This window comes from Hippoglossus stenolepis, chromosome 1 (genome assembly GCF_022539355.2).
Source record: "Hippoglossus stenolepis isolate QCI-W04-F060 chromosome 1, HSTE1.2, whole genome shotgun sequence".
Lineage (NCBI taxonomy): Eukaryota > Metazoa > Chordata > Actinopteri > Pleuronectiformes > Pleuronectidae > Hippoglossus > Hippoglossus stenolepis.
In genome coordinates this window covers 20,912,907-20,937,106 of record NC_061483.1, presented here as the reverse complement: position 1 = coordinate 20,937,106, position 24,200 = coordinate 20,912,907, and the positions used below count along the sequence as shown (strand labels likewise).

Below are 24,200 nucleotides of genomic sequence, written 5' to 3'. Positions count from 1 at the left end.
TTCATAAAGATGCTGCATGAAGAACAGGATGCAAAAATTAGGAGGCGATTCCTGGTCTTGATTCCGAGTCTGAAATCTCTGATGCTGAGGACCTAGACGTTCTACATGATCAAGTGCGGTGGGTGTGTCTTGGAATCCAGCTCTCCTAAATGAAGAAGGCTCCTTTGATGAAATAGAATACTCATCTTCTAGGTCATTAAAAGGAGACCCCCCCAAAAAAAGCAGTATACAGATTTTCTAGAGCTGTGCCGTTTTATCTACTGAAAGATTTTATTTACTGTTCACATTGAGCAAGTTTCAAAAGGACAGAAAAATAAACATACAACAGCATTAGGTAGAAGTTGTTCACTTTAATATATAAGGCAATGGAAGAAATCACATCATACAAACACAGAAACCTCAAAACAGTTATCAAAATGTGTCAGGCAGCTACAAGTAATTTAAACCCCAATCCCCACCCTGTCCACAATGAAACAACCTTCAAGCGAAATATTATAAAGTGCTTTCTTATTTTGTTGTTTGCAATCATCAACATCATCAAGGCAAAGTCATTACAGTTTTCCGAACGTGAAGCTAGCAGACATTTCAGTCACTAAACAACCCGCTCAATCACTTAACAGCTCGGTTCAACTTACATTTTTTAAATGTCCTAACCATTCACAGCAGTCAGAATGAACCTGCAATGTTTCAAGAAAGTGTTGATCAATAGCATTTGTTCCCTTGCAAATGTAATATTAAAAAATATATATTCTAAAAAGCATCCAGCAGTTGGGTCACACTCTTCACTGTGAGTCAGCATCTTTCGCCTCCTACTGAACAGTTAGTTGTTCCCCCTAAAGACACAAAGAAAAAAGTTAATTATTCGTCAGTTGAATTTCAGTTCAGGGAATTTTGATTTTACAGACTGCATATACAACAGTAAACCACAGAGACCGCATACACCAAACTCCATGCCATCAGCTTAACTGCATGCGACAACATGCAGAGGACAACGTAAAAATGCTGGTAACTGCATAAGGGATGAAGTGGTAAGAATATTAATCAAAAGAGAATGATGAAACAAGCTGCAAATACTACAAGATGCAGGAATAAAAAAATTAGGTTAATGGTTTTGCATGGCCGAGGCCATTTGGAGTGTGGCTGACGAGTTATTTTCAATCAACGAGAGACACCTAGTGGTCAGCTGATGCAAAATACAATACAGTTTTTTTTATTTGATCACACTGACCCTGGAAATGAGGAGTTAAAATGTGTAAAGAAAAGAAAAAAGGGGATGAAAAGAAACAGGAAAGATGAGAAAAGGCACAGTGGTAAAACCAACAATTTAAAATGGCTAGAGAGATGCAGGGGAGAGATCTGGGTTAGAGGGAAGCACACCTGGCAACAATGGTTCCCTGGAGTCCAAGACCTGGTGAAGAAGCGAGATCAGAATTTTATGTTGAATTTGTTGCTGATTGGCCGTATTCACAGAATACAAACGCTGCTGTGGTCGTTAAAGACGACTGAGCTGAAATTATGCAAATGTCACGTCCATAGCTCATTTCGGGTCATGTCAAGTCACCTCAGACTAAAGAGTATGCAAATCACATACGTCTTTTCCTTGTACTTTCAATTCGTCAGGGAACGCGCTTTTGATCAGGTCTAACTTCCTCATGTGTGTTCACAATGACCAAATAATGTTTTGTAGTTTGAATATACAGATGTGTCAGAAGACAATGTACGTGTGCCTGTGTTCACGTGAGCTAACAAGAGCGAGAGAAAAAGAGCACGCGGCGTCAGGATGGACTGAATGAGCGCAGCTATGTAGAACAATGTTACCAATTTTAGAAAAGTATCAGACATTATGAGGTGATCTGTGATGATATTGTGACGGTGAATACAAACAAATCAAGCGTAAAAATGCATTTAACCTAAGGGGGTGAGAGACGTCCTTCAAATGTAGCCCAGGACATATTTAGGTTCAGACATCTAAAACAATGTTGCCACATGTGTCCCAGGCCACCTCCGAATGTGGTCTGAGTGATCGGATCTCAGGACGGATGTTAGTACCAGGTCTGAACGAGGTTTTAGTACCTCAGTCTGCAGAGAGCTGCACATTGAAGCTTTCTGTTATATGCTGTGGGCCGTGCAGTAGATAAAAGATGGTTTAAAGCATTTGTCGATAGAACCTTCACAGTCACAAGTGAGTTCACATAATTTTCAACATCAGGGAAAAAATAAAGAAACACAGAGCACTGCCTGAATATCATCTCTTGAGGTTGCTATTCAATCCTGACTTTTTTCCCCCTCAAAGCTTATGTCATAGATACAAGAAATCCTTAATACATCAAGCACAGCTACTGTGCCAACCCTTTATAAAAAACACTCAATTCTCTCTCTGGTTCCCTCACCTCATAAGTGGTCCCTGCCCAGAAGTGCTTCATCTCTCCCCGGCACCCAGCCACCACAGCGGAGGTGATCAGGGTGAAGGGCACCAGGTAGAGGAGGGCAGGCTGACCCATCCCTGACAGCAGCATGACGACAAAGGTCAGGATCATTCCGAGCAGATAGGCTACATGGCATAAGAGAGACACACAAACACAGAAGAAAACAAACAAGAAAAACTTGAAGCTTTCAGCTCATTCAAAGACAATCAAAACTTGAAACCAGGAAGTTAATCAGTAATCTACTTAATATGGGGAAATGAATAGACCTGCAACACCGCGTTTACGGCAAGAAGGTCAACATTTTACTGTGTTCATATAACACACTCTGTAAAAGAGCTATTTCAATACAACAATTGAAAGTATTTGGGAATGTAATTAAATAAAATCTAAGGTCAGTGTGAAGAGTGCAATAACAACATGTAATAACTTAATATGAGCAATATGAAATATAAACAAATTAATGAAAACAAAAATGTATTCTTACATATTAAAACCTGTGCTTAGGAGGGCTATAAACCAACAATTACCTGAATAAAATGTAACATTTTGTACATAAACAAGTTTCAAACAAGATTGCATGTGTTAATGCAAAGTGACGAGTAGAGTTAGGACAAGACAATAATGGTTTCGCTAAGGGGTACCTATGCAGCAGCTGACAAAGTAGATCTTCTTAGTACTGTTGATCCAAACATCAAACCGGCTGCAGTAGGCCACCAGCAGACCTGTTGACAAGACAAATGCAGACATGCACACAGTTTGTGCAAAGAAAAGATTGCGTGTCCTATTTTTCTTTATGCATTGAACACTTCAGAGGAAAGAAGACTAAGTTTATAAAACTTGTACACCAATTATATATATATATATATATATATATATATATATATATATATATATATATATATATATATATATATATATAAATAAATATAATAGCCTAGTTCACACTACACGATTTTTTGGCCCGATCTTCCGTTGCCTATCTAGAGATCTGGCGACGATAAAAAGGAGCTTCATTTGTTCTGGAATGTATGCACCATGTGTTTAGTTTTTCTTTCTTTGTACCACTGACGGCTCTAATCTGCTCCATGTAACCTGAAGTTCATACTGTAGTTAAACTGACTGGTGTCCAGCAGCCCCTGTGGTAATCAAAATATTTACCATCGACAGTTTAAGCACCCACTTGGTGACAACTTGACCTCACCTGGAACAATGATGTCTCCGTAACCCAGGATGGAGAACTGCATCCCACACAAGTTCTGAGCCCAGGCTGAGAACCGTGGGACACGCATCACCACTGGCAGCTGAGAACATAAAAACATTTTAGATGTCTGTGACAGCAGAACGGTGAGTGAACTGTTGTGTGTGTTAAACTGACTCAATCTGGCTGCAAGGTCTCCACTTCTTATCAATTTCTCAATTTTGTATAATGAACAATAGAAACAACAGCAGTAGTAATGCTCCAGCCAAACACCAGCATGCACTTCTACCTCTTATTTCACAGAAAGAAAAGAGCAAACATAAACTACTGCAGGAGAAACACTGCTCCATTTATCCTGAAATAACATACTATGCCTTTCTGCAAGCTCAAAAAGGGAAAAATCATAGGTAGACTACATAAGTGTCTTGCATTCATAAGGAAGCTACTGGGATAACAATTTGTCCTGCAGGTTACAATATGTATACATGTATTTCTTAGTTTCATGTTTTATCTCCCATTAACCAAACTTTAATTGTAGGTTTGTCTCTGAATTGACTTATCAGCACCCACAACTTGAAAATTTTATATTTGAAAAAACACTCAAAGACCTGGTATTAACATCCATCCTGAGATATCTGATCAACAAGTACACAGCTGTTAGTACACGTGTTCACACCTGGGATTAAAACGTGTCCTTAAAGTGTCTCCTGTGACCACTTGTGATTGGATCTGCACTCTATATGCACATCAACACGTCCGTCATTTCTGTCTCACTGTGTTTGTGTGTCTGCACGAGCAAGCGGTAGAGAGAGAGAGAACAGTCAGGAGGCACTGAATGAATCTTGTGCAGCTCTGCTGTGAATCAAGATTTTAGCAATTTCAGAAAAGTATCAGTCATTGGTCGGTGTTGATACTGCAGCAGTGGCCACAAACAATTCAACATAAGGGGAATGATTAGTTCAGAGAGAAACTGTAGCGGGTCAAAGGACGTCAGCTTAGGAGGCAGCTCTTCATATGTGGCCCAAGATGTAACTGCATTCACACAGCAGAAAAAAAAGGTGGCCACATGCATCAGGCTGAGTGGTCTGAGTGATCAGATCTTACATTCAGGATTTGGGTGCGTTTAGACTCGTACTTAGACTGGAGCTGACCACTTGGGATTGGATTACTCAGGACGGATGTTAAAACCAGGTCTGAACAGGTTGTAAGACCACTCTCCCATTCAATGCTAGTGAGGACACTCACTGGCATAATGCATTCCCTAGCCCCTTCCCCTAACCATCACAACTAAATGCCTTACTCTAACCCTAAAACCAAGTCTTAACCCTCAAACAGCTTATTCAAAATGGTTCAGAAAGTGTTGGTTGTAGGCTCAAAATGGTCCTCACAAAAATATCTGTACAAGAGCGCGGACACAGACACCTAGAGAACCTCTATAAAAGTAGGATTCTGCTCATGAGAATGTATATGAGACCAAAATATCTACAACCCCTACTGCATGATCTAACATTATAAAGAGAGGAGTGGAGGGTTAACAAGTCATGCCTTACTTTCTCAGAGGGAGCCTGGGGTTCAGCGGGGATCTCCACCATGTTACCTTGCGTCTATGACAGAGCCCACCCAACCCCAGTGCACAGTTAATCAGTCAGTCAATCAGTCCCGTCCGGCAACAACAAGCAGAGCAGATCAGCCAGGACGTTAATAAAGCTGGTACAAACTCGACAGGGAAACAAGCTTAGCTTTTAGCTTTTTAACTAGCTGTGACTGAGATGACCATCAAAAGATCAAAAACATCTGCTCACTTCCTGAACACAAATTTACTCCACAAGTAAATTTGTTCACCAAGTGATGTTTCCCTTTTCGGTCTCACAATAAAGTAAACTATTTTCTTTTTTAATTGTCTAGTGCTATGAGCATGAAAAATAGTATAGACAGTATAAAAATACAGTTCCTGGAGGTGATATATAGAAAAGCGCCCAAATTCTTCAAATATTATACATTTAAATTTTACAGTTCTAGAAATTAAAACTAATATTAAAAAGGCTGTCCACTACTTCTAACCCTCCCAAAGCTCAAAACAAATGAAAGCAGTGAAAAGAATGAATGTGGAATCTGATCTTTTCGCAAATATTTGGAAAAATGCTTGAAAAGACAAGGGAGGAAATCAAGGGAAACTTACCTTCTCCCCAGATGCATCTGGGCCCAGTGCAACCTGCACCATGATGCTAACACCATTCTGTTGACAGAGAATGATCCCAAACATTCATATGATGTCACTCATCTCTTTATACAGACACTATGCAACAGATTATCAGCCAAAAATTGAAAACAATCCTTATATTTATAAATATGTTACTTAGTCCAATTACGTCTGTTACCATCTATAAAAATGGTCAAATCAATGGTAGTTAAGAATGTAGAAAAAGCCCTGAGAGAATACATTCTTACCTTGGTGAAGAAAGGAGTAATGAAAACGAAGAAGACGTCATACACAAGCAGGAGGCTCAGCAGAATAACACAGATCTAAGAGATAAAAAAGAATTAAAAAAAATTCAAGCTCGACACCAGAGCTGATAAACCTGAAAGAAACACGTATTTTAGCATTGCCCTGCTTTATCACAATCGCATTATTGGCAATTACACAAAGGGACATAAATATATTTACATTAAATATTAGAGCCCATTCAATGTGGATTTTTGGGGGCTGACGCTGATATTACGGAGCAAAACATTTCTGATAATAGATAGATACATTTATATATAAAAAAAAACATCTGCAACGATTCTCAAGATGCCATTATTTAATTATTATGACAAAGAAATGAATTGAGGCTTGACAATTTAAGGTTTAACCATAAGATTTATTATAAACAACTATAATAATAAACACAACTAGAATCGATTATATAAAGCTTGAAATGAGACATTAAACGTAATTTTACTTAAATTGGAAACATAAATGCAGATTGTCTTGCTGTAAAATAGATAATAATAAAAGTTTGTATAAGGCCAATATAAGTGTCGGGTTCTATCAAACATATATAGCCAAGTAAAACTTCTCCTTATGCTTAACAAAGTTCAAGCAAATGATAAAAGAACAGCTACCTTGAAATTGGATAGAGAAATTGTCTTCATGAAGTTGAGGCAGAAAGCAACGCCGAGGAGGTCCTGCAAGATCCAGATCCACCTACAAGGGCACCAGAAATTAAATGAAGTTAAACTAGGCAGTCCAGGTGTCCTCATCCTGCTGTATATAGCAGAGAAAGATGGTGCATCTAAAGCTGCTTTCAGACATGCAGTGAACTCCACACTTCCTCTGTATCTTCTCCGGAAACGCAGTGTAGTGATGCTTGAAATTAATTGGGTTTTACAGTGTCAAAAGCACTACGACGAGGGTGTGCAACAGATCAATTTAACCAACAAGCATTTCCTGCTTTGCCACCAAAACAGTCTCTGGTGGTGGAACAGACATGCGTGAGTGTGAGAGTTTAACAGACAGAGGGACTGTGGATGAATGTCTCGTGTGCCTCGACATTACCTGTCTTCATTTCTGTAGACTCCCCAGAACACAGCAATGCTAATGCACACAGCAGCCAGTATGAGAGACCTCACTGAGAAGTTCCAGTTTCGGATAGAGAAGCTAGAGAAAGAAACACACTCAAATAAACAAAAGCTTTCAGCTACAGACATGGTGTGTTAGGAGAGGAAAGCCGGAAACAACTAATTTTCACATTTTCCCCGACTGTTACCACTATGTCTGACTTGTTTAGTGCTTTGTGTAATGTTTTGTGTTGTCTGTATAAAGTCTTTGTTGCTCATACCTCACAGTGCCACAGCCAATTTTTTCCATCACTGCATCGAGACAGCTGAACAGTGCAGAGGCACATGCAAGGCAGAATATTGCAATAATGATGTAAACTGGGGATAAAAGACAAACAGAACACAACAATGAAACACTGGATAATGTTAATTCTTTGAATATAGAGGAGCTGTTTTTCATCCCACTAACCAAGGACATTGTAGAAGAAGTACATGAGGACCAGCATCCCACACATCATGGCGACAAAGATAACCACTTTGAGAGGAGAGTACAGGGAAAGCTCTCCGCTGTCTGCTTTGCTTTCTCCTCCTACTTCCAACGGTGTACCACTATTCAAGCGATCTCTGCCACAAACACAGAAACGTATGAATTGTTTTTGAGTGCATTGAATTCTTTTAGTATTTGAAAACTGTAGTTTTTGCAAAAGAAGAGTTAGTAAGCAGGAATTATAGTTAGTGAGCTAATTGCAGGTTTAACCCTTGGTTTTCATGGTGGTGGTTGACTTCTTACTGGGGGTAAATTGCCACGGTAACTCGTATGCTAAATACTTCACCTGCTCCGAAGAAGATAACTTTCAAATGATCAACAGATCAACACTTCACAAAGCATGTTCTAATGAACAATCAATTCTTTTGGAAAATACCATCAAAATTTGTAGAACCATGGAAGGCGATAGGCAGATTGTGAAAGGGTTACTTTGGATTCATGAACAAACCTCTTTGGCCGTTTCTTTTTTTTTTTAACACGAGTTACCTACATGTACCCCAGAGCAGAAGCCCCCCACCTTGTGTATTCTTTGTTTCAGCTGAACAACTACTGCGTTTTTCTGTCACATTTCAATACGTCCAAATTTAAAGGTAGGGTTGAAAAGTTGTTTCTGAAATCGTCTGAGAAAAAAAATGATTAACAAAAAGCTGGTGTCTGTGGCCCTGGCTCCTTATGAGTCCTCAGCCAGAAAGGCATACACTGCTGAAGCAGAGACGAGTCAGAAATCAGAACTTAGCGAGTGAGTCAACTTCTAGCAGTTGTCAGGCAGTGCGAGTTCATGTGTTTTTCGGGGGCATAGCTTTGACGAGAAGGTCGATGAGAGGGGGTGGGATGGATCACCTCTCACATGCCCCACTCCAGTAGCCGCCCAAGGCAACTGTGACAATGGCTATCAGTAGGATGACTGCTATGCTTGCATCAATCTTGGAGGGAGCTGGAGCATACAGCTTCACCGTCATCCCGTCACCAATCACCTGAGGACATGCACAGAGATTCATCAAATCAACCTTTGTAAAGTGGGAGGTTATAAGACCTAATACAATAGCACCAGTAAAGGTAAAGACTGCCTGACCTGCTGTGCATCCAGAAAATCCCTGTACCTCATGAGAGCCAGAGGAATGTGAACCTTTGTGTACTCAGATTCATTGGCTGATGGAGTGATCTGGAAAAAACAAAATTGTCCAGATTTTTTATGAATACAGTAATTTAAATTGAAAAAGAAACCCCACTTTGTTTAACTTAGAAAATATCTATAAATAAAATGGAAACCCCCAGATCTAAGCCACTGGTGTTTCACTTCCCAATTTCTGAATCACTTCTGGATGTGTATCTACATGTTACACTTTAGCACACCAACACCAGTATTATGATCAGGGACAGACAATTTGTTAACAATTTCAAACACAGGATCATAAGTGTCCAATCACATCCCCTTGCACAATTGACAAAAAACAGTTGGATGTAAATGTCCTACCAATGTTTTGTTGCTGGCAATTAGCAAAGTGGTAGCTCCGAGGCTCTGGGCAATCAGAGCTTTCTGGCTGAAATTACAGTCCCCCCTCATCACCACTACTGCTTTGCCCTGAACCACATCTGGACTGACCCCTGAGCCGTTACATAGCATAGTGGACATCAAATTCACCAGCGGAAACTGGGTCTGGAAAAGCGAAGACAAGTTATTTCACATACTAAGACGAGGAAGAAAAGAAACAATTTTCCCCATCAAAACAGCTGGGAGGTTAAATGACAATGAGTGTTAAACACAATTAAGTGATTTCATCTAAAATATTGTCAACTCGACTGTTTATTCTTAATAAACGAATCAATATTTATGTTCATTTCCTGCCAAATGCCCTGCTGCGTAAAACACTATTTGACTATTTATTGTGGAACATTTAAAAAAATAAACCCAAATGTGAAATAAAAGAAACTAAATGGAAGCCAAATGGCTTGAGAAGCCAATGAAAGTCAGTGATACTTGTGACACTCCCAACAGAATAGTGCATAAAACCCGGTTTGAAAAACTTACAGCAGCCTCGAGGGTTTGTTGCAGTGGGGTCCAGGAGTGATTGTAGACGATGCAGTACTCTCTATCTGTAATTCCATTTGAAACGTGCAGAATCGCTTCTTGGCAGTTTATCTGCTGGGAAAGGCAAGTTGTCAGTCTCACATTTCACATTCAAAAGTTTTGAAGAAAATATCTGAACCCAACTACAAATGCTAAAAGGAGTGAACAGAAAGCCACAGATCTGGCCTGACAAACCACTGACATATGCTGCATCCAAGTGGGCATGTGTTTGGTGCGTTATGTTTACTTACTACTGCAGCACCCATTCTAAACCTGCTTGTTTGGACTTGGCTGTTTGCTCAGCTTTGTGGAAATGCTGGGTGCAGTTCTCTTTCGGGAAACTGTAAAAGCGACCTGCAGTAATTGAGCCCCAGCAAGTAAAGACCAACTGCTAGACTCAGTCCACAGAACCCTGAACCACGCTGCTGCACTACGAGCGGTTCAGTGAAGCTCGTTTAACACAACCCTGAACTGGAGAATCCGCTGTTGTTGCCATTAGTGCGCTGTTGCCATGAGTCCCAGCAGTCGGTGCTACAACAGAGAGGTTGCTGTCTCAAAGTTCATTTACACTGAACGCCTCTCGTGTCCAAATGGCAACAAAACGCGGCTATTTCTTAACAATTCACATGTTCAGTGTGATGAGATGAAGGGTTCTCAAGACATGTCAAAGTCAGACAGACAGACTTATTAGATAGATAGAGCAAGAGTCAATTAAGTAATACTGTTACAACTGTTGCTGGTTGAACAGCTAATAGTCATGTCTACAATTTAAGATGAAACATTTAAAATAGACACCACTAAGGGATCACCCTCTGCCAAACCTCCATTTATACTTCGGGAATAAGTTAGCGACGTAGGAGTTGTTTGATTTCGGTTTCACAACACCGCAGCTAGCATTAGCTACCGCAGCCCCCACTCGTCTCGTTGTGTATCCCACGTCCTTCCGACACACGGATGAGCCCAGTGTATTGAGCCCACACTGGAGAAACATGTTAATTAGCTAACAGTGGCTCCAGCTAACGGCAATTAGCCTCACCGGGCCCGCTAACACACAGCTAGTCCGGTTCTTATGGTCGCCAGCTTAACTTACCTGCGAAGCCACGAAAAGAACCAACAAAGTGACGGCTGTCACAGCTCTCTCCATTGTGATATCACTGGCTTGTCACAGAGGTCTGGAGCTTTAACATCAATACTCTGATTGTAGGTGTCTCTACTTATTTTGTTCGCTGGGTTCCTCGCATATTCACGGCAGCGGCTTCGCTCGGTGGTACTTCCTGTTTTTGTCCCGTGACTCCTGACGCGCTGTTGGATTTATTGCTACATGGATGAATTAATTTATTAGTGCATTTCCACATGCATTTATTTTTTGTATTTCTACATCTATTTATTCATATCTGTATTTCACATGTATTCATTCATTTATTTCAATTTTTCTACATATATTCCTGTATTATTTATGCATTTCTAAATGTATTTATTTCTACATGTATTAATTCATTCATTTATATAGTTATACATTTATCTATTTGTGTATTTCTTGATTAATTCGTTTATATATTTATTTATTTGTATATTTCTAGATGTATTTATTTTTGTATTCCTATATGAATAAATGTATTTATTTATATAGTTGTAAATTTACTAATTTCTGTGTTTACACTTTTATTTAATTTTGGTTTTGTATATATATATATATATAGGTGGAGAGTGGAGAGAGGAAAGAGGAGAGTCGTGGTTCCTCTCATCTTTCACCGCAGTGTGACTTCCTGTGGACAGCCTGTCACATGTTCAGCTAACACTCACTTGTTAAATTAACCACATAAACTTTATTAAGAATAAATCATAAACACATAAATCATTTAGATTTTAAAGCATTTAGCATGTGCCTGACACAGTACTTTGTTTTTTACATGATAGAAAAGGATTCAATCAGTTGATACATGATGACGCTCTTTACACAGTTTTCCCTCATTTTAAATCTCCACTGTAACAGAGAGTAAATGCTGTTAATCATGAATCTTTTTGTGTTGTGCTGAGCACACTGTGCCTGGAAAAGAAAAGACAACATGTGATTTAACAATTAGAACAGCGGCAGAAATTCCTGTAATTCTCTTAAAACATTTGATTTCATACACAGTGTGCACTGCTGTACACTCTTAAAAAAAAAAAGGTTATAGTTAATAGAACCAAAAGTGGTTCTCCACCGTGATGCAATAGTGGAACCTTTTTAGGTTAAGAACCTTTTACTTATTGTTTCTTCAAAGAACCATTTTTCAACGAGTTCTTTAAGGAACCTCAATGGGTTCTCATATATTATGTTGCTTGTTGTATTTTATGTTTTGTATTCTTTGGGGGGGGGGTTGTATTCTTTGTGAAGCACTTTCTAACAGCTGTTTTGAAAGGTGCTTTAGAAATATCATTAATTGTGTCAGGTTAAGATAATCATTCAGTTAACCGATTTTATAATCTTATAATAGTCAGAACGCTCACACTAGATGATTTGACCAGAACAACAGACCACACACTTGCCGTTTGTAGGAAACAATTCACAGTGCCCATTCTAGAGACATGAAATCTCGCAGAAACTCGTATGATTCTTCTTTCTCTTTCCTTTTTTTTTTAATGGCGGTTTGCAAACAACCTTTAGGTTTATTACCGCCACCTTCTGAACTGGAGTGATTCAAGATCATGGTGCCTTCGACTCAATCGGTAGCGTTAAGATTATTTTACCACACTTCAAGATTATTTGGGCAGATAGTCGGGAATGCCCCTGCAATTTGCCGGAAGGGTGAAATCAGGTTATAAAATCTGCTGATTATCCTGTAGTGTGCTGTAGCCTTGAGTCTACTTTGCTGTCAGGGGGGACTGAACATTCAAAAACACTTCCATTTAGTGTGTTGTCTACAGCATTATCATGATATTCTAGCAGCTAAAGAGCCAGATGTTCCCTTCCGAGGCTTGGGGAGACCAAAACGGAGCTACAAGAAGAGTGAGTATAGGATTTATGTGAGAAACACAAAGGCAATTTATTCTTAATATTGCTCCATATTCTACCAGCAGTGGGGACTATTTTCAAAAACTGACTGCAGTTTTGCTATTCATGTTACATATAGGGAAGGACCTCACACTAAACCTGACCCTCCACTGGTTTCTTGTCACCACACTTACCTGGTTTTACTGTGGTCCCATGAAGGTGGCCTGAATACAGATGCCGGGCCTATATTTCACAGGAGCCAATAAATTACCAATGTTAATTTCATTTAATTTTCCTAAAAACATGTCTGTACTGACAGAATAAAACAGTACGATTTTAATGTCTGAACTATTTGTATTCACATGACGCGTGTTGAGTAGTGTGTAGTATGACGTTACCACATGAATCACTTCATAGCATACTCTAGTCTGACTCTATCTATATCTACATGAGTCGTTTTACATATTGTACTCCATTGTCACTTTTCATGGCCTCTCGCTGAATATTCCAGCCTCATTAATGTATGAATAACAGAAATCCAATCAACACCATTCAGTGTAAAGTGACCAAGGATGAAGATAAATCACATCATGTTGTTAGGGATGATCCACCATGCGGTGTCATCAAGCACAGTCCTCAGCTCTAATTAGCTAATGGCCTATCTGCCTGCTTGACCGAGATACAATCAGATGCTTGTTGAGCCTGATATGTCCAATTCCTGAGATTTACATGACTGCCCTTTCCATGGACAGCTGAAAATGTTGAAAGTCTAAAACAATATCAGAGCTTTATTGCAGATACGCAAATCAGCTCAAGTGAAGATTGTTTTCACAATTAGTACCAGTGTTGCGATATTTGGCTACATACCTCGTTATGGTGGGGGTTTAACAGTAACTAGTGTTGCCATGCTAACAACAATGTGGAAATGTGCCCAGCTCAAAACCTGTATTTGAGTCTGGTTTACCCACATTATCTAGCAGCAGTTATTTTAATTTCCTTGCACACATGCAGAATAAATTGAATATCATCTGTGCCTTTTTTTGATTTATCTTTCAATATATTAGTAAAGAATATCTGGGAATCTGTACTGCATGAACGTGATCTTCACAGTATGGCAGAGGCAGCCCAAACTAACCATATGGAGATGGATTGTCCACCATACAGAGGGACTTCCTGACACCAAAATCTGAGATAAACAGTCACTACCTTGCTTCGTTTGACCCTGACCTGAACAACCAAATGCTCAAAACGTGGCTTTTTTTTTCTCCATTGCTTTAAATGTGACAGTTATCTAAATGAAGCATCCTCAAACCCCCTGGTTACTGCACTGTATATATACTAACTGTCATGGTGCTTGCTATGCATTTTGAGCATGCAGTATTGCAGATTTTTAAGTATTAGTAAATTTTGTTTATGTCCTTTTTTCTTTTCATCAGTTTTTGTGTTAAAATCCACAATATGTTCAACAAAAAACTGCAACACACACAGACCTTCATTTATTGTGTATTTTCTTTTATTCCATCCAACTTTCAACAAAAACCTCTATCCTTCCTTTTTCTTGCCAAGCTTAAAAACGCAATTCAGTGTGAACTGAGAGTACTGAGTTGTGTTGGGTCATGACCTGGCTTCAGGATGAACGAAGCCGGACGACTAGGCTGACGAATAACAACATGTTTTGGGTCAGCATGTTCTCTTCTTTCCCGGCTGTAACTTGAACACCACATAACGAGCCAACGTAAATAGGAACCTGGGAAATTAATCCATTGCAATACGCACAACAGATCCTGTAAAATACAAGGACATCATCTCAGAGGACGGGGACCAAGTAGTGCTTTGACAGTCCCTTACAGGGGGCTTAGTTGGCTGGTTGCTTCATATCAAAATGTTGAACATTGTTTTCTGTGCATTTTCACTTCTGCTTTTACTGCAAGGTCTAAATGTGTTTACATATGTTTTGTAAATTGTGTGTCCTGACTGCTTGAGGGATTGTTACAGACATGGCATCACATGGTGAATTTTGGTAGATATGTAAAACATTTGGTTCAAACCGTAGGGAAACCTTTCAGAGGAGTACAGATTATGAACAGAAATGAAAATGAAAACATTTAAATAAAAAAATAAATTAAAAAAAACTATTAAGATGGTAAATTATAAAATACATGAACTAACAAGCTAAGAAAAATCCACAATCACACTAACCTGGCAAGAGTACTAACAAAAAGCAAAAACTACATATTTATATAAACATGGCCCCAAAAGGGAAGCCAAAACACCATGATAGCCCCCTGGTGGCTGGCTGCAGTACAGGTCATGCTAAAAAGTCAAAGTACAGATCAATCACATTTCTTTCTGTTGTATCATACATATGCTCAAGTGCAGATTCTGGCTCAAAATTAGGGGGAAAGCACAAGAATGCGGCAATTGCTTTCATTTTAGCAGTGGGAGGAAGTGATGCTTTGTCCATCTTTCTGTTTTTATACATGTAACACTTATGGAGTTTTTCTGGATCCAAATGAAGCCACTAGGATCAGCTGAGGAAGTTGACTGAGCTAGCTTTAGCTTCAACACAGGAAAAAAGATCAGAAAACACAGAAACACTGGGAGCGGAAACATAACGAAGAAACAAAGACAGACCTGAACAGAACCAGAACTGAGCAGACGGACCGACACAGGACTGGGAGCACAGAGGAAGTGATAACTGAACACAGGTGAAACACATGGTGGACAGGTGAGGACAATCACAAGTGCAGGGAAACAGAACAAAGACAGGAAGTCCAGAAAGCAAACGACACAGGGAAATTGACTCTAAAATAAACCAGGAAATAAGACAACATGAGGGATAACAAACATAAACAGAGTAAGGAAAACACAAGGAAGGCAACAAATAATGAAGGGAGAACACATTAACAAAAGAGTCCATATAAAACCCAAAGAGTCTTTGAAGAATCCAAAAGCCAAATGAGAAGGAAGTTAAAAAGGCTCAAGTCAATAGACACAAGAAATCCAACAATGCAATTCAAACGTTCAAAACACAGGCTCCAGACATGCAGGGGCAGAATGGTGACAACACACGGTCAGATAACGATGAAAAGGGTTCACTTTCATTACTGCAGGTGTGAACGCACAAATCTGTTCAACCTGTCAGAGCATGAACGTCTGGGTGAAGTGAAAATGTCGAGTAAAGTTGTATAACGCTGTACACACTAGATATTAATCTAGTATAACTTGATTAAATCTTCAGCTCACTAAAAACAACAGTGATGGGTCCTTCAAGTGCACTGGAGTGTTGGTTCTGAATGTTTCCTGAATACTTCAATAATAAATGGACGTAAATAAGAAGGAATGTGAATGCAGACACGAACACTTTGCCAAATACAGACCAGTGTAGAGTGTAAACTAGAAAAACAGACAGACCACCCAGCCTCAGGGCACAATTACTCATCCAAATGAGATCACAGTCCAGCACATTAACTGACAAACAACAACAACAACTGTCTTCACTGCCGTAAAATCTATTTTTATGAACTAAAAAGAAGTGATTTAGGATTAAAAAAAAGATTAGTTAGAAAGATTGACGGCTTTTTTATTCCTGTGCAAAGACACAATTCAATATGCTTCTTTTACATCACACAAAATGAAATTGAAATTATGATGTGTATCTTATATATCAATGTGTGATTATGATAGGTATTTCATATATATATTTTTTTTATCTGCTTTTTTCCCCCTTTTTTAACCCTATGTAAAGTGTGTTTGCATTGTTAAAAGCACTATACTATTTTTCTTCTTCTTCCTATTATTATTATTATTATTATTATTAGGCCTATTGATAAGTATAATCCTAACAACAACTTTGGTTAATAGTGGTAAATAAGGAATTGATCAACCATATGAGACAGAGGAGACAGCTAGGCTACAATGTATTGACCTTGCTAAGCCTTAAATGTGCCCCCACATTGTTTCAGTTTCTCATATACACTCCTGCCATGGAATTGGATTTTTGAGGACATAATTGCAGCCTGTTGGTTCCCCTCACTCATTTCCCTCCCTTTTGGTTTTTACATTTCTCACAGTGACATGGCTAAAGCAGAGGAACGTGCTGTGAGAAGTTGAAAGGCTGCTTTATTTAATCCCTGTCACCTTTCCTCCTCGTCTTTGCCTGTGTTCGACTTTCAGTGAAATGTTGCCATTTCAAAAAAGAGTTAGATTCACTTGGACATATTCATGAAATCTCAGTCACCTGTGTGACCAGACAAAGTAGATGGCTCTCATCAGGGCAAAGTGCCATTGAAACACATTTGTAGAGAAATGAGAAACCCTCATAGTGTGCCACACATTTGTGCTAATGGGTTTTACTGGAGGAGAAAACAAGTTGATGACTGTAAATGGGACATGAGATACAAGCTGATGCACTCTTCTCTGTGTGGCGAATAAAAAGCCAAAGAGTCAGCTTGATGAAGCATCGCGTTAATTCATGCAGGACACGGAGTCAAGTGCTCAGCCGTAATAAGCTGTCAGCTACTGATAGATTTACGGGTGCTCGTCACTCACCCACCAATCACAGCCCATTCTTTCATCAAAGCGATCCTTTTAAATACGACCTCATCCTCACTGATCCCTGCTCACGCCCTGCTGCCGGCAACTTGCCTCCACCACCCCAGCCTCCACCTTTTAGCACTGAGTCCATACATGGTCGTGGTAAACGATATTCATCTTGAACAAACGTACCTTGCCTGCTACGCCCACCGGGGGGTTCTGCACATGTTCCCTGTTTTATCTTAGCATGCTGCCTGGCTAATCCAGGGAACATCCAAAGAACAGAGCCATCCGCGCCGAGCATAACTGTATTCCCATTGTGCATAAATGGGTAAATCATGACAAAGGGTAGCTGACTGAACTTTACTGAGCACAAAGACCGGACACAGGAGGCCGCAGTGAGACTGGCTTTGTCCGAAGGTGATTAACAGTGGTGGAGGGAACATTTTACAAGTACAAACAAATAGACAAAAATGTACTCAAGTAAACGTACCACATTAACCTTTCTACTTGAATAAAAGTAAGTACTTATTTTTTAATGTACTTAAAGTATTAAAAGTAATTGTACTTGTTGAGTGTAACCTATTCTCTAATGCAATTGTCCACTACATCATTAACTGTGCCTGCTGTATGTTCTGATGCTGCTGAAACACAGTTTTTTTAAATATACCAATACAGACGTTTTTCAGGATTAATACGGATATGTTTTAAATGATCTATCAGTCAAACCTGATCCTTTTTCTTTGCTCTTCGTTGCTGTGCAAATATTGGACAGAAGTGTCAAAGTGTCGATTACACATTCTAAACACTTTTATACGACAGCTTCCATGTTTTTTCCACATTCAGACTGAAGTTGGAACAACATCTCAACAACTCTGTGAGCTTGTGAATGTTCAGTATGGATGCTCTGTTTTCTGCACAGATTTCATTAATACCAGTCTCTACATTCCTGCAGCAGACAGACTAGACTTTGTTTGATTGCAGACCTGCTCATGTTTCTCAAAGAGAATATGATGTTTTCAGCAGCATTGAGACACTCTGCTGCCTGCGTCCCGTCTCATGAATCATGTCCTATGTTACAGTTAAGTTTACATAGCACTGACACCATCTGAGCTGTTTTGTTATTATGAGAGCGTTTATTTTTTTATTAAATTATTGAATGAAATGTACTGAGAAACCCCCTCCATGGCTCTTTTCTTTTCGGACGAGTCAGTGAATGTGGAGTTGGAGACAGACCACACCCCGGAGGTCTGTCCTGCTGGGCTCTGATTGGTATGCAGATAAAGGTGGAGCGGACGCAGAGCGGACACAGGACAGCGGACACAGGACCGCGGAGGAGCTGCACAGATGTGGTGCTTGAACCTGACGCCTTCCTCATCTTACAGCTGCTGGGATCTTTTTCTTTTTTTAATACTCGGGGTTCCAAACCTGCGCATGAGGCTCAACCCGCAGCCTCCACAACACACGCACGTGAGTTAGTCTCTTCTTTGGTTGCTGTGATTGCTGTACTCTGTAATTACAGTGGACTGTGCTTAGTATCCACTATACATATATACTAAATGTTATTTTTGCACATGTGGCCATCAAATAATTAGGGATAACTCGACCGTTTAGATTCAATCAAACGCTTCATGTGTGAATGAGAGATTACAGTTGTGGAGCAATATTCTGGCTGCAGAATAATAAAATGTCTTTAATAGTTAATGTTCTGCCTGTATTCACATATTACAGATATTTTAACGAGTTTCTCTTAAAAAATCTAAAGAATTATTAATAACAAAAATGGCAAGTTTCATATAATTGAAATACAAAATTTAGACAGTCGATATTCATACGTTTCCATTGACATGATTTATGCTATCTGATGTTCGTGTCCCTTCATGTTTATGATGTTATGGCTCCTCTTTTTGATTCATTAAGGTGAGATGTTTCTAACAGCTCATCCTGAATCCATAAATCTGTATGAGTCCATTGATTTTCTCATCATATGATTAAATGAGGAGGTGCGGTGTCCACTGATAAGTAATTAGTGAGATTATTTTAAACCTCAGCTGCTGCATGAATATTGTTTAGTAAGGCTGTAGATCCACTTTAGTTTCAATGCCATGCACAAAGTCAAAATAGTAGAAATGTCATATATGTCTCAAAAGGCTTTTTTAGTAGAAGTGCTGCTTGTAGAAGGAATCCAGTGTCATATACAGTCATACAGTATTGTGCTGTGCATGTGGGGGCAACTACATTAGGCTACTAACTAATAAAACACAGACACACTTTTTTGGAATCAAATACTCAATGAATTTACTTGTATATTTATTTGCAAACACTTTTGTTAGTAAAGAAAAAATGACCTATATTTGAATCTTTACTGTTCTCAGCCTTTCTAAGAAATGGTCCTAAAGAGGACTTCAGGCTTGCAGCTTGTGGTTGAATGTTATTCGTGTATTTACTCTAGCAAATGTGTGCATGCATGTGCATACAAGATAATCTTAGCTAAATGTACTGTATAGATGTTTTTCCATGTTCCTCACACTGCATTAGCTCCTCCCTTGCACTTCACTGAGTTGCAAGGCAAATGATGTGTCTATATATACAAGTTGAATGACCTTTACCAACCACTTGGCCCCTGACTCATCTCAACTACACCTGGTTGATTTCCAATTGATCTTTTACTCTTGTTAACAGCGCTGCTCTTCACGGTGGATGAGTAGCATGTTTCTTCCTCTGTGCGCCTCAGAAAATAAACACCACTCTGTGTGACTCTGCAGTGACCATGCATCACCTGCCAGCAGATCATCAACCCAACAGCAGCTGCAACTGCTCCTCTCCCCCTTCCAACTGGACAGCAGGGGGCGACACCCTGCAGCTGCCCACATTCACAACAGCAGCCAAAGTCAGGGTGACCATCACCTTCATCCTCTGCGCCACGTCGGCCTTCTGCAACCTGGCCGTGCTGTGGGCAGCCCACAGCGATGGGAAGCGAAAGTCGCACGTCAGGGTGCTGATCATCAACCTGACTGTGGCTGATCTGCTCATGACCTTCATCGTGATGCCAGTTGACGCAGTGTGGAACATCACAGTCCAGTGGCTTGCTGGGGACCTTGTCTGCAGGCTACTGATGTTTCTCAAGCTGCAGGCGATGTACTCCTGCGCCTTTGTCACTGTGGTGATTAGCCTGGACAGGCAGTCAGCTATTCTCAACCCTCTGGCTATCAACGAGGCCAGAAAGAGGAACAGAGTCATGCTGTCTGTGGCGTGGGCCATGAGTGTTGTGCTGTCAGTCCCTCAGGTAAAGTCATTTAACAACAGGGGACAGAACAAATTTTAATGAAACAGGTCTTAATTAAAAGGTGTATGATCCAATAAGTGATTACAGCCACTTTCTTTGCTTTGATCAATATTTCTGGGTTAAGTTTTCCCTGTTCCAAAAGTAATATTTTCCAACCTTGTAACAAAAACGTATGACGTGTGTGGCGGCCAGTTGCTCGCCCATCCCCAGTCTGAAAAACAGATGACCGCATCTGCAAGAACAGCTTCTTGCCAACATTAACATTTATTTACCAGCCTGTGGCTCTTTCATGTTTCTAACAGACGTCACTGGAGGCACTGTGGAATGATATCAAGCTGTGGCGATGCAAATAATTTGATAACTTCCTCGTCGGTTTTGATTTCTACAAGCGAAATGTTCAAAATAATAAGATAAAAGAGGATTTACAGCCAAATAAGCTTGGCCTGATCGTGATCCAGGCATACCAGCATCCTGCAGGCTTTTGTCTTGTCTTCCTGGTTAAAAAGCTGTTTTGGAAAGAATCAGATGAAGCCTTGCATGCTGTCATTGCTTGTACTTAGGAATACAAATGAAGAAAACTTCTAACTGGATGATTTTACAGAGTGGGAGGATGAATCCACTTCCTGACCACAGATATCAACTAAAACTCTAGAAGAAATCTCAGGACCTGTTATCTGCAAACCAGGGCACATAAAATAAATTGCATCTGCATGATCAAATAGGAGCACAGAAAATAATTCGACTACAATTCATGTCCTGGGACAACCTCCACCACCTATGAGGTTGACCTCAATGGTGACATGGCCACATCCCAAGACATACCAGTAACATATACCAGTATCAATGGATGTTACTTCACATGCTTGAAGATGAATAATGCTCCTTTCCCTCCTCAGATATTCCTTTTTCACAACGTGACCATCATTCATCCCGAGGAGTTCACTCAGTGCACGACTCGTGGAAGTTTCATGAGTCACTGGCATGAAACTGCCTACAACATGTTCACCTTCTCCTGCCTGTTCCTGCTGCCTCTGGTCATCATGATCACCTGTTACACGAGGATCTTCTGTGAGATCTCCAAACGACTGAAAACGGACAACTGTGAGTTGGAATCGAGGCTGATGCTTAGTGGATCGATTTACACTTATTGGCTATCATCTGCAATTAATTAGCTTCTGGGGGTATGAACCAATATTTTGGGCCTTCCAGTGTAGACAGTGGATAACTGGGCCAAAACTCTGTTCACATATCACAAAAAACAAAAACAGTGATTATGGCCAATCTCTGATAACAGCTATCTGCATATGAATGCAAATAAATTTAAAAAACAATATATTTTCCTGCGGGCAACCGAAGCCTGCTTCTCAAACATGATTGGTCAATCTAGAAACAGAAGACTTCCAGCACCTCACCTCCACATTCTGCATATTCACTTATTTCTTTTATTTTTTTAAATATGAATGCAATAAGAGCGCTACATTTTTCACATCTTACACAATACATTTATTGTTTGTTTGTATCAAGGCTTTAATAATGTGCTCTTTGTTTTGTTTGTCATCTGCTCTGCCCCCAGTGTCGTCCAATGAGGTGCATTTGCGGTGTTCAAAGAACAACATCCCCAGAGCCCGAATGAGAACTCTAAAAATGAGTATAGTTATTGTCTTGTCTTTTATTATCTGCTGGACTCCGTACTACCTGCTGGGCCTGTGGTACTGGTTCTTCCCCGATGACCTTGAGGGGAAGGTCTCCCAATCGCTAACCCACATCCTGTTCATCTTTGGTCTGGTCAACGCCTGCCTGGACCCGGTCATCTACGGCCTGTTCACCATTCACTTTCGAAAGGGGCTCCGGAGGTATTTTTGCAAAGCTCCCCCAGCGTCTGACCTGGATAACAACACGGTTATAACTGGATCTTTAACTTGTGCTGCCAGTATTTCACCGCTGAAAAGAGAGGTGAGCCCTGCTGCCAGCCAGGAGAAGTTCATAATGTACAGTACCAATCACAGTAAAGAAGAGTCAACATCACCAAGTGGCAGGTTTTTAACAGCAGACAATAATACAGCTAGAGATGTAAACCAGTCCAGCTCCGACAGCACCGTGTGAGGACAGGAGAAGAGACCTGACAGTTTTTTATAATGTTGTATAACTATATTATTTATTCATCTTTATTCATCGTCTGACGGTCTAATGTGTGGGGTCCTGTATTCCTTGAACCCTGTCATTTTACCTAAAAAATGATGCTTGTGTATAATAAAATGAAATACATTTATATTTCCTGTAAGAGGAGAAACTTGGTAAATGAATGTTTATGTGCTCTGTATCTTGTGATTTGACATCTTGAATTAAATTAAATGTATCCACTGGGATGAGCGTCTATTTTGAATCTGTTGCTGTTGGATATTTACAATGTTAGAGGCAAAAGTCCAGCGAGCCCGGTGCAAATTGGGTCAAACACATACTGTTGCAATTGTAAACAACAAAACATTATGCTGTGCAATTTGTCAGTAGATCTCTAATGCAAACACCCGTATGTTTCTGTATTGATGTGTAGCAGTTGTATCCCCGAGGGGGCGGCTGTCCACAATCAGTGAAGATGAGTCATATTTCCCTAATGGAAAGGCCAAATTGTGACAAATTAATTTGTGGCAGATTTGAGAGATCACTTTAGAACCATCCTCAACTCTTTGCATTTTGTTGCAGGGTTGCTAGAATCAGAAAGAATGTATAAAACCTTAAGGTATTCACCCAGTAAATATCTTAGTGAGCAACATTTATCATACACAATGTTATCATCATTGATTTCTGCCTCATTCGTGTTTGAAAAAATAAGTATTGTAGCTAGAGCAGGTAAATAATCGGTCATTGCAGATGTAGTAACAGATGTTCCAGGATTCATGTGGAACACTTACGTCAGTTTCTGCTGCTGTTGCTATGAGCAATAGCAATCTTAAGCAGAAATAAGAAGCCAAATCCATTTTCAAATTTGAGATTGTGTGCATTATGTAGTGTCCATCTGTCATTAACAGCATGCATTATTTTCCTGAATATTAAATCGAACACATAATCTCAAAATAGAGTTACTTTTAGCCAATTAATTGCTTAGTGTTGCTAAATTGAAAACCACCCATATCTTACTATCTTATAAACTATCATACAGGGAAAAGAAAATGCCAAATTGAAAACCGTAGTTTAATCATTTTCTGTCAGCCATTAAGGAATATTTCAATATTTACACTTATTGAGATACACCCATTCATTGTTGTCGGTACATATCAGGACGCAAAAACATTGGAAACAGTTTCTGACGGTCTCAGTCCAATAACCACCAGCACATTAACATTAAAGCTCATTAACATGCAATATCTTAATGGTTTACTCCGTAAAAAAACAACTGTTCATTATTATGAGTATATCTAAGAAATTCCTGATAAAAATAGCAACGAGATATTTACTCCAGCAGCTGGTTACAAAAGCTTATCTCTCAAAATCTTTTACAAGCTTTATATTGAACACATTATATTTTGCTGAATCACGACATTAAAAAAATAATGTGTACAGAGTTTTATCTTAGTTATTTGAGTGCTGCTTGTAGCTTCATATTTACCATACAGACACAACGGTGGTA

General features: G+C 39.6%; 2 protein-coding genes across 8 annotated transcripts; one reads left to right on the top strand and one right to left on the bottom strand.

Moving 5' to 3' along the window:
* Positions 1–330: 330 nt before the first annotated feature.
* On the bottom strand, positions 331–11,076 carry zgc:123258 (uncharacterized protein LOC641502 homolog). 5 transcript variants are annotated; one of them, XM_035158653.1, is made up of 17 exons: positions 10,870–11,076; positions 9,741–9,854; positions 9,186–9,368; positions 8,784–8,873; positions 8,552–8,685; positions 7,634–7,788; positions 7,446–7,542; positions 7,163–7,264; positions 6,730–6,811; positions 6,073–6,147; positions 5,804–5,860; positions 5,175–5,228; positions 3,628–3,727; positions 3,068–3,148; positions 2,391–2,551; positions 1,378–1,408; positions 331–833 (listed from the first exon to the last, which is right to left on the bottom strand). In XM_035158653.1, exons 1-17 carry the CDS (start codon positions 10,921–10,923, stop codon positions 793–795), a joined length of 1,611 nt encoding a protein of 536 aa, XP_035014544.1. In that variant the 5' UTR covers positions 10,924–11,076; the 3' UTR covers positions 331–792. The 5 variants fall into 5 exon arrangements, with proteins under 5 accessions (XP_035014544.1, XP_035014563.1, XP_035014529.1 ...); XM_035158672.1 differs by lacking the exon at positions 1,378–1,408; XM_035158638.1 differs by lacking the exon at positions 331–833 and having other exon boundaries at positions 840–1,408.
* A 7,481-nt stretch (positions 11,077–18,557) lies between these two features.
* On the top strand, positions 18,558–22,941 carry LOC118104632 (gonadotropin-releasing hormone II receptor). 3 transcript variants are annotated; one of them, XM_035151760.1, is made up of 4 exons: positions 18,558–18,759; positions 20,079–20,575; positions 21,472–21,676; positions 22,149–22,941. In XM_035151760.1, exons 1-4 carry the CDS (start codon positions 18,564–18,566, stop codon positions 22,676–22,678), a joined length of 1,428 nt encoding a protein of 475 aa, XP_035007651.1. In that variant the 5' UTR covers positions 18,558–18,563; the 3' UTR covers positions 22,679–22,941. The 3 variants fall into 3 exon arrangements, with proteins under 3 accessions (XP_035007651.1, XP_035007572.1, XP_035007737.1); XM_035151681.1 differs by having other exon boundaries at positions 20,055–20,575; XM_035151846.1 differs by having other exon boundaries at positions 18,620–18,759; positions 19,972–20,575.
* The last annotated feature ends 1,259 nt before the right edge of the window (positions 22,942–24,200 follow it).

Coding starts and splice junctions, on each gene's coding strand:
- LOC118104632 (XM_035151681.1), top strand. CDS start 18,564: ATGCAGATAAAGGTGGAGCGGACGCAGAGCGGACACAGGACAGCGGAC. Junction 18,760..20,054: donor AGCCTCCACAACACACGCAC/GTGAGTTAGTCT, acceptor GTGACTCTGCAG/TGACCATGCATCACCTGCCA. Junction 20,576..21,471: donor TTGTGCTGTCAGTCCCTCAG/GTAAAGTCATTT, acceptor TTCCCTCCTCAG/ATATTCCTTTTTCACAACGT.
- zgc:123258 (XM_035158638.1), bottom strand. CDS start 10,923: ATGGAGAGAGCTGTGACAGCCGTCACTTTGTTGGTTCTTTTCGTGGCT. Junction 5,861..6,072: donor TTACTCCTTTCTTCACCAAG/GTAAGAATGTAT, acceptor CTCTGTCAACAG/AATGGTGTTAGCATCATGGT. Junction 1,409..2,390: donor GGGCAGGGACCACTTATGAG/GTGAGGGAACCA, acceptor CTTCTTCACCAG/GTCTTGGACTCCAGGGAACC.